The sequence below is a fragment of the Symsagittifera roscoffensis genome, chromosome 1, assembly GCF_963678635.1.
Source record: "Symsagittifera roscoffensis chromosome 1, txSymRosc1.1, whole genome shotgun sequence".
NCBI classification, from domain to species: Eukaryota; Metazoa; Xenacoelomorpha; order Acoela; family Convolutidae; genus Symsagittifera; species Symsagittifera roscoffensis.
The window spans coordinates 59,691,816-59,708,367 of NC_087062.1; the positions used below are offsets into that span (position 1 = coordinate 59,691,816).

General features: G+C 34.7%; 2 protein-coding genes across 2 annotated transcripts in view; both read right to left on the bottom strand.

Moving 5' to 3' along the window:
* The window catches only part of LOC134846566 (dual specificity protein kinase CLK2-like), a 215,940-nt gene that overhangs the window by 134,994 nt on the left and 64,394 nt on the right, over positions 1–16,552 (bottom strand). The gene's annotated exons all lie outside the window — the stretch shown is intronic.
* Positions 4,144–14,615, bottom strand: LOC134838986 (fibulin-2-like). The gene is made up of 8 exons (XM_063854364.1): positions 14,411–14,615; positions 13,889–14,032; positions 9,408–9,539; positions 9,068–9,199; positions 7,977–8,108; positions 4,843–4,971; positions 4,501–4,626; positions 4,144–4,283 (listed from the first exon to the last, which is right to left on the bottom strand). Exons 1-8 carry the CDS (start codon positions 14,613–14,615, stop codon positions 4,144–4,146), a joined length of 1,140 nt encoding a protein of 379 aa, XP_063710434.1.

A 16,552-nucleotide genomic window follows, 5' to 3' on the forward strand; every position in this document is an offset into this window, starting at 1 on the left:
GTGCGAGGACTAGTTCTCAGTAGACAGTGAGCTTTTTATTTAATACTGCATGGCTGATTTCGACAGTGCCCCATTAAATAGCAGTGCCCTGTTAAAATTCGGCAATGAAAAATGAAAAACGGCAATGCGTCGGAAAAGAGCTGCAAAAATAACTCGTTCTGGTATTTGGGGAAACGGACTACTGTCATTTGTAAAATTGATAGGCCTGAAATTAAATTTTTTCCCTAGTTTTTTGTTCTTTTTTCGCTTTCAAGCTTCATCCGGTATAAATAGTTTCGACTTGCTTTTATTCTGCTGTTTTTTTATTGTGTCTCATTTCAAAACAAAAAATTGATGAATTGATAAATTTCACTGCTTACAAGGTTTCATTCTTTGAAATTTAATTGCTGAAATGTTTTTTCATGACAACAGTTCTTAGGGCTTTTTCAGTTTTTGTCTCAATGGACGTCTACGCATTTGTTGTCGCCTGAGTGCGCGCTTGATTAATACTAAAAGTTCATTTTTTTTACTTGTACTTGTGTATGTGTTTTTGACTGTTGTTCCAAAACTTCTTGCTTTTTTTCGAAAAACAAGTTCTTATTTTTGACTTAATATTTCCGTCTGATTTTCTAATCACTAGGTGGCAATTCTGTGCTTGTGTTGCATCCCACTGATGTAAAGCTCTGCGTCGCATCTGCGTTTACTTTACTAGTGATGAGAAACATCTGAATTTTAAAAATTAAGGCACTTAGATGAGTTTTAAAAAAACTTTTAGTTTGAAGTTCGAGTAATGACTGGAGAAGCGTAATTTTAATGCAACACTTTAACTTCTAATACGTTTCATACTGATAAATTAATTTGCAGCAAAAACATTTGAATCCAAAATTTCTCCTCTCATTTGGCGCTTAGAGCAAAAAGAAATCGCAAGTACAGTGCTGATTTAAATTAACCGGACAAAACGCGTTAAACTTGAATATTAAAACCCGTTTTTATCAAATTGGGTTGAGTTTAGGAGAAAACTTATGAACACAAAACTTGCTTAAAATTTTAGCAGAATTAAAATGGTGTAATTTGTTTTGCGAATTTCGGGCCCAAAATTTTACCCCAAAAATGAGTTATGTTGGCTTTTCTTAGTTAATCAGAAATTACGCCAAAAATACCCGGCCGATCACAGACATAATTATACCAAAGTGAGCCCATTACGTAGCCCAACAAACTTTATGAAGGGTGTTTTCTCCAAAATTTTGTATAAGTTAATTTATTTTTGTTTGATAGACAAAAAAGGTCATTTTTACTATATAAAAAATATCAAATTTTTATTTAAAAACAATTTTTAAACAATTTGCAATTTTTTTTGGAGAAAACACCATTCATAAAGCTTGTTGGGCTACGTAATGGGCTCACTTTGATATAATTATTTCTCTGATCGGCCGGGTATTTTTGGTGTAATTTTTGATTAACTAAGAAAAGCCAACATAACCCATTTTTGGGGTAAAATTTTGGGCCCGAAATTCGCAAAACAAATTACACCATATTAATTCTGCTAAAATTTTAAGCAAGTTTTGTCTTCATAAGTTTTCTCCTAAACTCAACCCAATTTGAGAAAAACGGGTTTTAAATTTCAAGTTTAACGCGTTTTGTCCGGTTAATTTAAATCAGCACTGTACAGTTGAACGTAATTGACATTGGCTGTCACATATGAGTGGGCAAAGCTTTTAAAATCTTTATTTTATGTACAAATATTTCACTCTAAAGAGCAAAAGCCGTATTCAATGTTTCGTGTGAAATCACATTAACCTTATTGATATTTGTTTGTTCTCATACTGTAGGATAAAATCTTTCACAAACAACAGCCCACACTTTTTCAAAAAAAACTTCAAACTAGAAATTTCGTAGCCTTAAAAAAGAGCAACGTTTTTTCTTACAAACTTAATTTAAATCCAAAAAAGTTAGTACGTTGGCGAGTCTTTAAATGCAGTTTATCCCTAAAATGTTGCAACTTAACCTGTGGGTATTCTAAGCAACTTCTGATCTTCTAAGCAACTTTTGATCTCTTCACTTTTTGTTTAATCGTAACCCAATTTGAAAAAAAAGCGTTTGAAATTTCAAGTTTCGTTCGTTTTGTCAGGATAGTTTAAATCAGCTTTTAATACTAATTTTTGGCTGGTGTTATTAGACTGCAATTACAAGAGCTAAATGCTTAAGTGTAAAAGTGAAAACATTTAACCCATCAAAATGAGGCGTTAAGTTGCGTTCAATAATTGAGGCCTCAAATTGAGGTGTGAATTTGAGCTTTGAAAAATTGCGTTTTTTAAGTTTCCGACTTGACAGTGTATATGTCAGAAAACATGCTTCTTAATTGGACGCATGGTAAATTTGATAGGGTGTCAAAGGCGCTATTGAGAAAAATTGGACTTGGTTCTCACAAAATGTACATAGTGAAAAGGTACCTTAGAGGGGACTCTTTGATTAAAAAAATTGTGCTCAAGAATTGATGGGGGTGAGGCAGACGAAAAAGTTCTCAGTGATTTCGAACAATAATTTTGAAAACAATTCATGTTCCAACCACAAAAAAAAAGAAATTGAAGACATTTTTATGCGCGTCGCCTGTCCAAAATTCAGTAATTTTACCCCAAACAACCACAAAAACTTAGAACAAAGAATTGATAGATAAGTGGTCGGAACATTCTATGCTACTGACACAAAAACCGATATACATGCTGTAAATTATATATAAAATTTTAGCACAAAAGTGAAGCTGCACTTTGCAAAAAAAGCAAAAATCACAAAGGCAGCTCTAAAAGTCAAACAAGGATAACTGGTTACTATGCAAGTGGCACAGAATGTTTCGACCAGTCTTAAAAAAAATAAAAAAGTTTTTTTTTAATTAGTGTCGTTTTTTCGGCGCGGTGTGATAAAAAGATCTAAACGAAAAAATAGAACCTAGGCATATTTGAGAGTCATAGAAAAAGAAGTCAATTGGAAAACAGTTTTTGAAGAAAAATGACTGGAGAAACGAAAAAAAATTTAAAAAATTTTTAATCATTTTTTTCAAATTTTCAACTTTTTAATTCCCAGAGTTTTCAACTTTTTAATTCCCAAAGTTGCGCTAAAAATTTTTCCAAAAACTACCTTTACCTGACTAAAAATCAGTTTTCACGGCCTAAATTAAGCTCAAATAAGCTATTGCTACTACTAACTATCTTAATAGTTATCTCGAAATTAGACTAAAAAAATTCAAACCGGTTTTTCTCGATACTTATATTTTTAAAACTTTATTAATCTTGTTCGAATCACGACTGAAAGGACTTTAATATGAAGCCTGACCGATGATTATTTGTGGTAGCTCATTTTGCGTGGGGAAAAAATAAAACACACCCGAATCCTAAACTGCTCCCCATTTTCAATTTAAAAAAAGTAAAAATAAGTCTTGAATAATCAAATTTATGCCAGGTATCGGATTCGAACTTTTAACTTCGAGAGTCTCACGACCTCGCATCTGCGCCATGGGCTCTTAAAATTTTGCTAGCTTGCTTGTGTTATTACTGCATGCAAAGCAACCGGCTGTCCTTGTTTAAATGTAACTTTTGCTTTTTATCCTTTTGCCCTGATCTGCCTAAATAGCATCTTCTGCATAACGATATATCTTTTAATAGGTTATCTAGAGGTGATTTCAACTCCCGATTGAAAAAAAGCTAGTCAAACAATTTCTTACTTGTGTAACAACCATTTCACGCGTCTAGAAATTTGTTTAAAACTCTACAACTAGCATTTTTTCGGTGTATGAAAAAGTTTGACAGATTTTAGGTTTATCTTACCATATAAAACAACAAAAATATTTCTGGCTTCTCACAAAACACACATTCGGATTTTTGTTTCTGTTGTGTGGAAAACCTGGACTTTGTTTTTGGTGCATAGAAATGATTTTGCGAGAAAAAAAAGATAAATTATTTTCCCCAATTTTGGAATCATAGAATGAAACTACATGACTAATAATTTTTCAAGAACTCCAAATATGAAATTGTATGACAAGCATGTATCTTGTATGGAGGTCAATGCAGGCTGAAAGCTTGAGGACGTTTTAGTTGATACAAAATTATCTGCCAGCCAATTTTTAAATTGAAATTGATATATTCATTGGAATATCTAATAGGAACGCGCTGATTATGTATTATAACAAGGTAGTGTGATCATCCACTTGCTGCAAGTACAGTCAAAGCTTCCAGGTGTGTTTGTGCAGTCAATTGACGAGCTGGATGAAATGCATGCATCTACTGCTGAGATCTCTTCACATTCATCGATGTCTGAAAATTAGTCCATCAGTTTTCGTTCATCGATGATTGAAAATTAGAAAAATGATTGAAACCAATTTTTTTTCGAAGCATAAAAAAAAACTTTTTGAAAATGGTTCGAGGCTTCATCAATGGTACATTTAGTAAATGCATTTCCGAGTGCAAGTCTTATTGAAGCTATTAAAAAAAACTGAAAAGCAATTACTACAAATAATTTCAATAGTCTTACCGATGCAGTCAGTTTGAGAATTAGCAGGCGACACAAAACCAGCATTACACTGGCAGCTGTAGCTTCCTAGTAGATTGGTACAGTCTGAATTGGTTCCACAGAGGCCTGCGTTGCACTCATTTACGTCTTTAAACATAAAAAATTGACTTTTATGCTCAATCGACGAAAGTAAATAGAGCGACGCCCCTTCGTACATTTGAAGTTTCTTCCACAAACATTAGCGTGATTGCATTTGTCAAAAGTTTAAATAGATAAAATTGAAAACAAATTACATCAGGATTTCAAGTAACATAAAAATTGCAACTATTCCTGGGTCAAGAATTGAACTATGAATTAAGAAACCTGTGCAATCATCGTGAGATCCAGAAATTGACATAAAACCGTCAACGCACTGGCAGTCATAAGTTCCTGGTAGGTTTAAGCATCTGGAGTTGCCTCCACAAGCACTTGCGTCGTCACACTCGTTGATGTCTTTAATAGCAATATACTTCTTCATCTAATGTCTGATTTTCATTGCAAGAACTTGTCGCTGGCTTTTTTGTGAAATTTACCAAAATTTTGGTCTACAATTAAGAGTATAGTCTTCAAAAAAAAGATATCACTGCAACAAATATTGGCGCAAAGGCAAAGCAGAGCTTCGCATCACTTGTGAGGCAAACCAAGCGAAGAAATTGAGGCGGAGGAAAAATGCACATCAAAAAACTATACTTTATTCGTTTGTCTCGAATAGTAAACAATTTGACTAAATACATTACAAAAAACACTATCAACACGGTTAAATTAGCATTCAGAAAAAAACTATTGAGTGCCAGCTAAGCTGTCAAAATTTAGTGCGTAGACAACCGTTGTTAAAAATAAACTACCATAAAACAATCTGAGCTATAAATTCTGCAACTCGAATTCTTCCTCCTGAAGCACACTCCTTTCGCTCTCATAAAAACTGTCAAAAAATAATGTCAAAAATTAATATCAGATTTATCCAAAACTAATTCAGCCGAACAAAACCTGAAACAGAAGAAAAATATTACGCAGAGGCGAAGCGGAGCTTTGCATCACTTGCGATACAACACAAACAGAAAGAGCATCATAAGTAAAAAAAAAAAAGAGAAACGTTGAAACAAACTAGGTATCGCGAATTTAAATTTCGTGTGTCTCGACTCGATAGAAGTTCATTCTAGACAAACATCTCAATATTAAATTAGCAATTAAAACTTAAAAAGAGGAAACAAAGCCTATAACCTTTGTGCAGTACAACCATTTAAACCGGAAAAAGTAATTTTATATAAAAATCTATAAAACCCTAAGTCACTCTTGAAACTACAATGAAAAACACTTTCACTCGCATCTACAATAAATGTTGCGGCAACAAAGCCGACAACTTTTAAGCAAACATCAGTTAAGCCGGAAAAAAAAAGGAAAAACTGAAAAGTTTAAATTTCCCGCTGAAACTACATTGCACAACACTTGTTTTTGCAAATTCATTAAATTTTTTCTAAGAACACAAGAAAAGAAAAAACCGTGACGTGGCAACGAAGCCGACAATTTTGAGCAGGTACCAGTTGAGCCAAAAAAAGTAATTTGGGAAAACAAAAATTAAAAGTTTCACGTCCCCGCTGAAACTACTTTGAACAACACTTGCACTTAAAACATCAACAAAATTTGCGAACAGAACAAGAAAAATCCATGATGTGGCAACTAAAATGACAATAATTGACAAGTAAGACAAACGAAAGTACGACAGTTCAATTTTTACTGGAAAAATGTTTCAATTGCATATGTAGTGAAAAAACAAGTTCCGGCCGGCACTCGAACCCCTGGCATTAGAGAGCAAAAGCAACGGCGTTACCTCTAGACAAAACAAGGAACGAAACTGTCAATTGATCAGGTTCAATACTAAAGCAAGTAGGAAAAGCAAGAACAATTTGTAAAAAAAACTTGTTAATGGGAAAAAGTTTAGTTCCCGATTACAAGACACTTGCTTTCGCAGCTGCAAAGAAAAAATCAATGAAAAGACGTCTGTAATAACAAATCAAGACACAAAATTATTTATCAATAATTTTCTAATAACACTTGTGAAAGCAAATGTCTTGTAAGTCCGTTTGCTTTATTCAAAAATTTGTATCTATTGCAAGAACGCTGCATTTGTACCGGATGCCAGAGGTGAAAAAAACACATTGCACGCATACAAAAATTTAGCTTTGTAAACTAATCGATAGAAAATGAGAAAGACTTCGCACAAAAAATCGAAATCTTATTTGTTGAAACAAATTGATCCACCGAAATTTTCATCTTTGTCTTGGTTTTGTCTGAAATAAAATTCCTCCTAAGGAAAATATGGAAGGTAAGACTATCTAATGTTAATTGAATATCGAAATGAAACTGAAACATTACATACAATACCGGAGTAGACACACTTTGATCCGAGAAAAACAGTTTTCATAAAATACTTTCAAGTCCGCTCAAAATATTTTGATAACCTTCTTTTGCTCATCAGAAGATTTAAAATAAGGCCGCTATGCCGATACTATAAAATCCGAGACCTTTCAAATGGAAGAAAGAGCAAAAACAACTTAAAAAACTGATATACTGAAATCTGAGTTTTTGTAATAATGGGACAATGTGACCAGAAAGATCATTTATAAAAATTGCAGGTGGGAGGGGGGCTTAACGCAAAAAGAGCCCAATTATCTCCCAGGAAAGGATTGCAAAAAATCTGCTTCTCGCTGGAATCGAAACAATTGCCTTTTTCCTCTCAAGCATTGACATTAGTCCCTCGCCAAAAAGGCTAAATTAGCACGTGGTACACCTTTAAAGTAGTGTTGCAACACAAACGTCGTTAGCATTCGAATGTCAATCTCGCGAATGAAGGTTCGAACGTTCGAACTATTGTTGCAGCACTACTTTAAAGTCAGCTGAGAAAATGATTCACTGATTTTTCAACACAAATTGTTAGCACAAAAAATAACCTTTTCATTCCACTTTGAGAGCACTTGCTAATCCAAGTGTAGATTTGAAGTGAAGTAAATGATTTATTTCACTCCTACTACATTTTTTGTTCAGTTTAATTTTTTTAAATTAAATTAAATTTTTCAAATCGGTTAATCGTAATAATCTCATAGCGCAAAATTGAGGGGAAACCGATATTTTATTTGGTCATGGTTACGACCAGGGGCGGATCTATGATTTTCTACCAAATTGATTTTCTAAGTTTTCCAAAATCTCTATAAAAAATTATTTGAACAAATTTTTTTGCACCGCAAGCAAATTTTCCGCACCGCGCGCTCCCCTCCTCTCAAATTTAGTATATATTGGCGCCAAAGGCGCCTTTAGAAAAGTTATAGGGTCAGTCAGCCGAAAATGCATATCTCAAAATAGTGCAAAAGGGGACGCTTTGCGTCAGCAGGGGATCGAATACCTGAGGGGGAGGCGTCCGCTCCCTTAAATGCACTTCTGGTTACGACCACTGCTAATATAACCTGTACAGTCAGTGTGAGTAGTCTCAGTTGTTCTGTACCCCCTGTGACACTGGCAGTCGTAACTTCCTACAGTATTGATGCAGTCTGAATTGCCTCCACACGGTGACAAAGAATCGCTACACTCATCGATGTCTGAAAATCTAATAACTCGTGATCTAATTAACACTTAGAAAATGCATCTAGAAATTTATGCTATTAGGAATTATTTGATATAGGATGGATTTCTGAACTTCAACTAAAATTGTTGAATACAATTTACCATACAGAGACGAAGCCTAGCTTCGCACCCCTTGCGATACAACATAAATGTAACAGGGCAAAGCAACTGGGAGAAAAAGACGAAAAACGCAGAAAAATGTCTACCGAGATTTTCATGTTTTTGTCTTGAGTTTGTCGTAAATAAAGTTCCTTCTGAGATAATCATGTCAAAGAAAAACAGTAAATGCTATTTGAGCATCGAAATAAAACTTGAAAAGCGGTAACAAAGCCGACAATACATCAGCAGACTTACGTTGGGCCGAAAAAATTGTTTTCATAAGAATCTCAATCAAAATTTTTAAATCCCCCAAAAGCATTTAGATAACTACATTTTTTTGCTCATTAAATGACTCGAAATGAGTCCGAAGCTAACATAATATCAACCGAAACCTTTTAAGCCAAATAAAGGAAACAAGAGAAGAAAATATAACTAAAAAAACTGATATACTGAAAAACTGTAAATCAACAACCAACAGAAAATCAGGTGTCGAATAAAAAGGTCATTTAACATACAAACATGCTCGAAGTTTGAACATTAATTGATAAAAATACTGATTTGGATATGACTGCTAATTTGGATTTGGATATGACTACCAATTTGAGCCATCCTGCGAACAAAGTTGTTTACGGGAAAAAAAGTCCATTATCCTAGTTGCACCACCCTTGCTTATCGCAAGGGTAAATATGACAATGAACCCATTGAACTCAAGCCTTCTTTCGTTTTATTTACAAACTTCGTTGAAGTTTCATGTGATAACGGTATAGGTGGATTACTTACCAGTCGTGCTAACTCAATCTGACAAGAACAGTTTGAAAAGTTTCATAAATATTACCTTCACACGATAACCCATAAGGATCTTCACGAAAATGAAATCCAATGTCACACCCACATATGTAGTCTCCTGCAGTGTTAGTACAAAAAACGGAATTAGTTCCACATATATCAGCGTCACATTCGTTGATGTCTAAAATAGTTGGACAAACGCTCAACAAAGAATCCAATTTAATGTTCAAAAAGTTTCGCTCGCGATTTACACCACTTGAATTGTAAAATTTGAAATTACCCCATCTGCAAGGTGTTAAGATACAATTATTCTTGCGAATGAAGGTCAAAATAATTTTATTCATTGAGCATGATATGATACTGGATTGTGTTCAGTCTTCGATTATTACCTTCGCATTTGGCACCGTAATTTCCATCATCAAAATTGAATCCTTCTTCGCATTGACAAGAATAGCTTAGATCTGCGTTGGCGCAGCTGGTATTTTGCTCGCCACAGAAACCCAACGTGCACTCATTGACATCTGAATCAAAAAGGTTATCATTATTGAGATTTTGAGATTTTTCAAAATGAGTTTCTTGAAAATGAGAATGTCAGACGCACGGAATGCGCAAAAGTTTCTCAGCCAATCAACGTATTTTATATAGTCAAAAGCTAAATGATTCTCTAGTTTTTGCTTAGTTTTTTCAAACTCTAATTGTTGCCTGGCAATCTTTATTTGCAAGCTTTCGAGGAGTTGGCGTGAGGGGTTACCCCCATCCAATCCTTTAAGATATTCGAGTTAGAAACTCCTTTAATCAATGCTGAATCTTTCGCTATTTAGAGTTCAGATAACTTTTAGTTGACCTGCTTAACGGTAGTGCGGTGCTGTACCTTTGCTGAGGAATGAACTGAAAAATTGTTGATTTGAATATAAAGCAACTGGTTTAGATTTGTTCACAAACAGTGGTGCTTGTCGACATCTGTGAACTCACTGTGTTCATTGTTGAAATATGTTGTTTTAAAGAGTAACTGCAGTTAATTCTACTCGATTTAAAACCTTTACGCACACTGAAAAAAGTACTGACGTTTATGGGCGTACTTAAACTCTTGAGCGGCTCCTACCTAACCCTCAAATCTAAGCTGCATTTTAGCCCATGTTTTAAAGCTAGAAACAAGCAAGACTGCTCGTATCAGGGCGAAGCTAATACGACCGATTAGCTTGCCTCACTTCAGTTTGGAACAATTTTGTTGTGCGGAATAATTTGCCACGCATAAATAATTCATGCTATGCTCTCAGCATAATGAATAAATTCTTCAAAGTGCGCATAATTTAGTCCAGAACATGGCAAATTTGGCAATTTTCAAACCCCCAGAACTTTACAAAAAATAATTGGAGGTAAAATAGTTTTATATGTGACCTCAGGAAGTCGATATCTTCAATGGGGTAAAAAAATGTTATTTGAAAAATATTTTTCGATCGGCGAAAAAATGATCACAGGTGAAATATCGGCTCAAGTTAACATCCTCCTCCTCCCCCCCCCCCCAATATACCAAGTTAAGATCCTCCAACACAGCGTTCATTTTAATTTAAATCTATTTAGCGCTGCATGTAAAATTTAAAGTGCTCCTATTCTGATTGGCTGAAAGTTCGAACTCAGAACCAAGTTAACATCCTCCCCCCTAAATGGATTTGGGGGGAGGATGTTAACTTGGTCCGAAATATCCTCCTTTCAAATTTAATCTCAGGACAACAAAGTTTTTTGAATGATATAAAAATTCACCTCAAAAATGGCTGGTTAAAAAATCGAAATTTGTCGAATTTGTCTGAAGAAAAAACGACTACGAGCACAAATATTCCCCGTTACTTTCGTTACGAAAGTCGGAACAATAAAAGTCTATTTGTAGAGCCATCGGCAGAAAATGTTTGCACACATTCTTCCTCTTATCAAATATTACGAAAACACACAACAACAAACTCAACAAGACTGCTCGTATCAGCGCAAAGCCCTGAATGTTCCGACTGCCTTTTAAGGTCTATGGAGCAGTAATAACATGAAAGCATTAAGTGTAATAAAATATAATGATCTTCGGCATATTTGTTTACTGATCAATTTCTACAAAAGGGTAACCCTTAATTTTCTTCCACGTTTTCTTCAATTCTAATCAAATATCATTGCAACATTACCAATAAATGCAAATCACAGAAAAGCTTCTAGTTACATGCCGCCCGGGTCGAGGTCGGGGACTTATATTGCGAGCATTGCGACTCAAAATGGGTTTGTTACGACTATTGCGAACCAAGTCAGGTATGCTGCGACCAGTGCGACTCAAAATAGTTATGTTGCAACTTTGTGCGAACAAAGCAATATGTGCGATTTTGCGCGATCCAAAAAAAAGTACGTTGCGACTATTGCGACACAAATTGGGTATGTTGCAACTTTGCACGACAAAAACGTTTGAGCGAGTTTGCCCGACCCAAATATAACATATTGAGACTTTGCGCAACTCTAAAACAAGGTTCGCAAAATTACTCAAGGTTTGCAATCGATGTTTCGACCGACTCAACCCAGGTCTGATATGCTTCGACTGACCCAACCCAAGGTGTCTATCCCGCGCCGAGGTTTTGGCTTTCCCGGACCGAGGATCACCATTTCGACCGCGGTTAAGGGCGACTTTTCGTATAGATGTTTGTAAGAAAACTAAACTTCGATATTATGATCAAGAGATCAATCTACAATCTTTTAAATGTAATTGTACAGCTCATTGCATATATCAAAACTTTTTAGAAAAACTGAGAGTGATGAAAGAAACAGATACAGCTGATTGACAGCTTTCGAAGGCTCCGAAGTGAACTCGATCCATACACCCGATTATAGGAGCGTGCACGCAAAGACGAACGAATGGCACCAACCGATGTCTCCAAGCCTTTGAAGTTCAAACAAGCCAAGGAGAGATCAGCAAAAACAGTCAAGTATCTCACAATCAAAACATAGTAGTCAGGAATTAATTAAATTTTTCCACGTCTTGCAAGGGTTCCTTCAGATTTTTCTGTTTATTATTCATAAATGAAGGAATTAGACAAAAAAAAATTCAACATTCAATCTGATAAACTTAGGCATATTCGGCAAGAACTATGAGGATTTTCCTAGTGTTAACCGGTACGCCAAAAATTTTAAGAATTAAGTGCAGTATCTGATGATTGTTTTTTGTCATTGAGTCTCTCAATTTTCCAACGATCTGGGTCAAAAGGCAAAAGTCAATACTGCAAAAAAAAAACATTTAGATATGTAGCATTGCAAATGCTGAATCAAAAGGCTTTTGTTTACAATGATTACTTTAGACCTGAGTGGACTCTTTTCGACTTTCAACTAGTTCATATCTCAAAAATAGAATGCCTTTTTACATCAACAATTGAACCAGATTATAACTGAACGCTAAAGTTACCCTTGTCGAGATAATTTTGAGTTAATACTGAACGTTAAAATGAGCTGAACTAAACTTATAGCTTTAAAAAATCAAACCCAAGTTTCAAATTTCCTTACAATTCTGAACCAATTGTTTTTTTTCTTCCAGTATTATCAATTTTGAGAAACAGTAAAATTTTTGTTAATTTTAACGGATGATCAAAAGAAGTTTATAAGTATCCAGAACGCCAGTGGCTCATGACTTTGATATCAGATGACTACCCCATTACTCTGAAATTTTAAATAGCCAAGACGAGTGAAAGTTTTATGAAATTCCTCAGTCAAACTAAATTATGATTTTTAATTTTTAGAAATCAATAAAAATGCAAAAGTTTGTCTCCTGAAGTACGGGAGATGATAGAAAAAAAGGACTCAAGTCTAAATAGCAGGTACAGAAAAATTTAAGCTGAAGTAGCTGTATATGAGCCGGCCTGCATTTTTGGTTGACTGTAGTTTCCTAAACCCAACAGACAATTTCATACTTCATCTCTTTTTCATTCTAAATAAAAACTTATTTTTTTGTTTTTTTTGTCACTCAATCTTTTAATTTAAAAAAAAAATAGTTCATGAAAACGAATAAGATACCAAGACACCCTAACTAGCAGACAATCACCTCTTGTCTCTTCGCATTTCAACGGACAATCACCCGCAAAGACTACCAATTCTCCAAGGTTGAGACGTGCACTGTCCTCTTGCAAATATAGTAATAGTAAGAAAATAATAAAATAAAGTCTCCCCCCTCTGTACTAAGTAACAATTGATGAAAAGCTAAATCTAATGTATAAATCTTAAATTAATCTTCCCTGCTTATAACACGTTATCTGCTTATAACTCAATTCTTTAAATCTATGATCACATCAGAACTGAGACTAATTCTTTTGTTTCTAACAACTGAAACAAAGATTCTATCAATGAGCATTGTTTCGTTTACTAGAGTTACAAGAATAAGTTAAAATCAGACTTTAAATGCAGCTGTAATCTCTCAACAAGGGCAGTTTTCAACGAGTGTTTCTTTTAAGAGTAATTCAACATGCAATACAAAGTGTAAACAGAGGTCAGCAGGTACCGTCCTTCAACAAACCCGTTCAGTCACTACCTGAACAATTGTTTCAGCTCATTCAAGAACAAACGTACCACTATTCCCCTCCAAAAGCATTGAGGTTGCATTTTGAGTTCTATATAACATTCGATTCCATTCCGGAGTGAAGGAGCTTCAATTAAGTTTCAACCAATTCGACCACAACTGAGGGTCCTTTATAATGTTCCCCATCATCTTATGGTTGAAGCAATGAACTCAGTTAAGCAAATTATATGTGAGCAAAGATAGCCAAGTTCGTTGGTGTACCTAATTATTTTTCATTTGGAAGTCAACCAAAGCTGCCGGTAGTAGAGAAAAATCGAAGCTGCTAGTTTTATTATATACCACCTTTGCACAGTCGACTCTCATTTGGGTCTGTTTCTGAGCCTTGCAGACATCCCACACACATAAATCCCCCAAGAACGTCGACACATTTTTTCATCTCTTTTAAGCAGAACTCTAACCCATGGCCAAGGCAAGTCCAGTCACTCTCTAAATTGTGAAGAATATGCGTTTTCTTGAACTCAGTTTTGGGAAATTTTGTGACTTTTAGAAACTCTTGGCAATATTCTGTTCTTTTATGAGGAAAAATTTAAGAAAAAATCTGTAGTTTTCAGGATTCCAATTTTTTAAGCGCCGAAAATTATATAAAAATATATTATTCTGTTTTAGGCAGCCTTACGTCAAAATATGCCATCAGTTTGGCATTAAAAATGGATTTCAGTGGTGGAAAACGAGCAAGCACCGGTTTTTTTGGTTATACTGCAATCAAGGGGGTGGATTTAGTGAAGGCTAGGATTTGACCAATTACAAACCAATTAATAAAATATGAAACTTACAAGTTAAATAGCCGAAAGTATTTTTTTTTACCTCTTAGAATGCCGTTTTCATAGAGAGAAGATTTGAAGATCTCGCAGCTTGTCTGTCTTCTATCAATAAACACCCGGCAAACTTCGGCAATGGCGGCGACATCACTTGTGGTGACGGAAGTAAAATCAGCATCGAGGTGGAACCCAAATCCACAAAACTCACTGCCCTCGCAGAACACTCCGATTGGCCAATCAAATCGCTCCATCGCGTTCAAACATTGTGATTGGCTGACACCATTGCGAGTGACGGTGGAAGTAAAGTGAATTGGGCTCTTCGGTATCAAGTAATCACAAGACGAAATATCTTGATATTGTTTGCAAAATTCTTTCTCAAAACTGATGCAAAAAACGACAAAATTTATGAAAAGTAATATTTGAAAAATCATTTTTCGTGGAGCAAAGAAAAGCAATTTTTTCCCTAGTTGAATTTATAATTCATAAAAGAATGGCCAGCTGCGGAAGACCAGTGGTATGCATAAACATGATGTGAATTATTTAAAACGAAAAGCAAACAGTTCTTTTTGTTTATTTCCATCTGGCGATGCGCAACTTCGATTTTAGAAAACCTTGAGAACAAATGGATTGATTTGCAGCTTTGATTGCGATTGCATTGAATCAATGGTTTCCCACAAAAACTGTATAATATCGGCAAATTAAACAAATATATTCAAAAACCAAATGTCTTTCGTTCTGCAGCATTAAAATTTTTGGCTCAGCTACAAGCGAAACGTATTTTAGCAAAAACTAAGAAAAAAATTAAGCCTCCCGGCGATGTATTCTTTCAGAAACCATCGAAAAAAATATCAATAACCTTGTATTTCACTTTCTACAAAGAGCCCCTATTATGCCCAGTAACGTAAAATGATAGAAATTACGAAAATTAAACCTGGTAACACTTTCTACAAAGAGCCCCTATTATGCCCAGTAATGTAAAATGATAGAAATTACGAAAATTAAACCTGGTAACAAAATTCCACAACAAAAGTAACATTTTTTTTTCAATATCCTATTTCCATAAAAATGGGAGCATATCAAACTAAATTGAACACACTTCTTCATCAGCAAAATGTTTTCTGAAAACTTGAAAAAGTTTCACAGTGGCTGAAACTAAACCCGATTATACGTTCTCAAAACAATCTACGACTCTCATTGAGTTTGGATAAAACTTAAGCTTAACAAAGATAACTTAAAGAAAAATAAACATTTTCTAACAATTTAATTAGTCATAACTTGGGCTAAACCAAGACCAAAACCTCCGTTTTTATAAAAAAAAAAATGCCTATTATCTGTGGCAAAAAACATGAGTGCGCAATTTTAATACCTGAAAATTTTTTGACTTGAAAACAGGTGACTTTCAGTTTGTTGTGATTTGTTTTAAAAACTAACTTTAGTTGACCATCGTTATTGATTTGATATCTGCCTGTCACATAATTCATCGACTGTTCAAGGACCATTCACTGTTCAAAAATAGAACAGATATTGGTCTTAGAACAGATATTTTAATCCAACATAAATTTTATTTCTTTTAATTGTTTTAGTTAAGATACAGACGTGCACATAAAAATTTGCAGCATCTTAGTCGAGAAGCGAGGAACAAAAACGCAATGAAGTTATAGGAGTCCGTGGAGGAGAAGCGGATCAACGAGGAGAAGATGAAATTGCCAACAAAATATACACAAATCAGGTGCAAAAAGCGTAGGAGATCATGGGAAAAAACAATCACAGAAAACAAACGGAACGTTTTTTGGAGGGCTATCATACAAACAAGCTAGAAACTTATCTTTCGACTTGTACAAAAACAATTATATCAATTGAAAACCGTTTGAACTTCAAGAATCTTTTTTGATTGCGCCAAACTCGATAAAACTAATTCATTTTCTCAAAACTAGATCATAAGTTATTGTTCCGACTTTCGGTACGAAAGTAACGGAATATTTGTGCTCGGGGTGGGTTTTTTTTTCTTCAGACAAATTTCGACTTTTTAACTAGCCATTTTTGACGGAATTTTTTTATATCATTCAAAAGATATTGTTGTCCTGAGCTTAAATTTGAAAAGATATTTCACCTGTGATCATTTTTCGTAGAGTTATGAGGGTTTAAAGATTGCCATTTTGGTCATTTTGAGCAATTTGGGACAATTAAC

Bases quoted from the DNA above. Each gene is read 5' to 3' on its own strand.
- LOC134838986 (XM_063854364.1), bottom strand. From the start codon at position 14,615: ATGGAGCGATTTGATTGGCCAATCGGAGTGTTCTGCGAGGGCAGTGAG. The intron at 14,033-14,410 runs GTAAAAAAAAAT...TTCACAATTTAG, and splicing joins TGAAAACGGCATTCTAAGAG to AGAGTGACTGGACTTGCCTT. The intron at 8,109-9,067 runs GTAATATTTATG...TTAGATTTTCAG, and splicing joins TTATGGGTTATCGTGTGAAG to ACATCGATGAGTGTAGCGAT.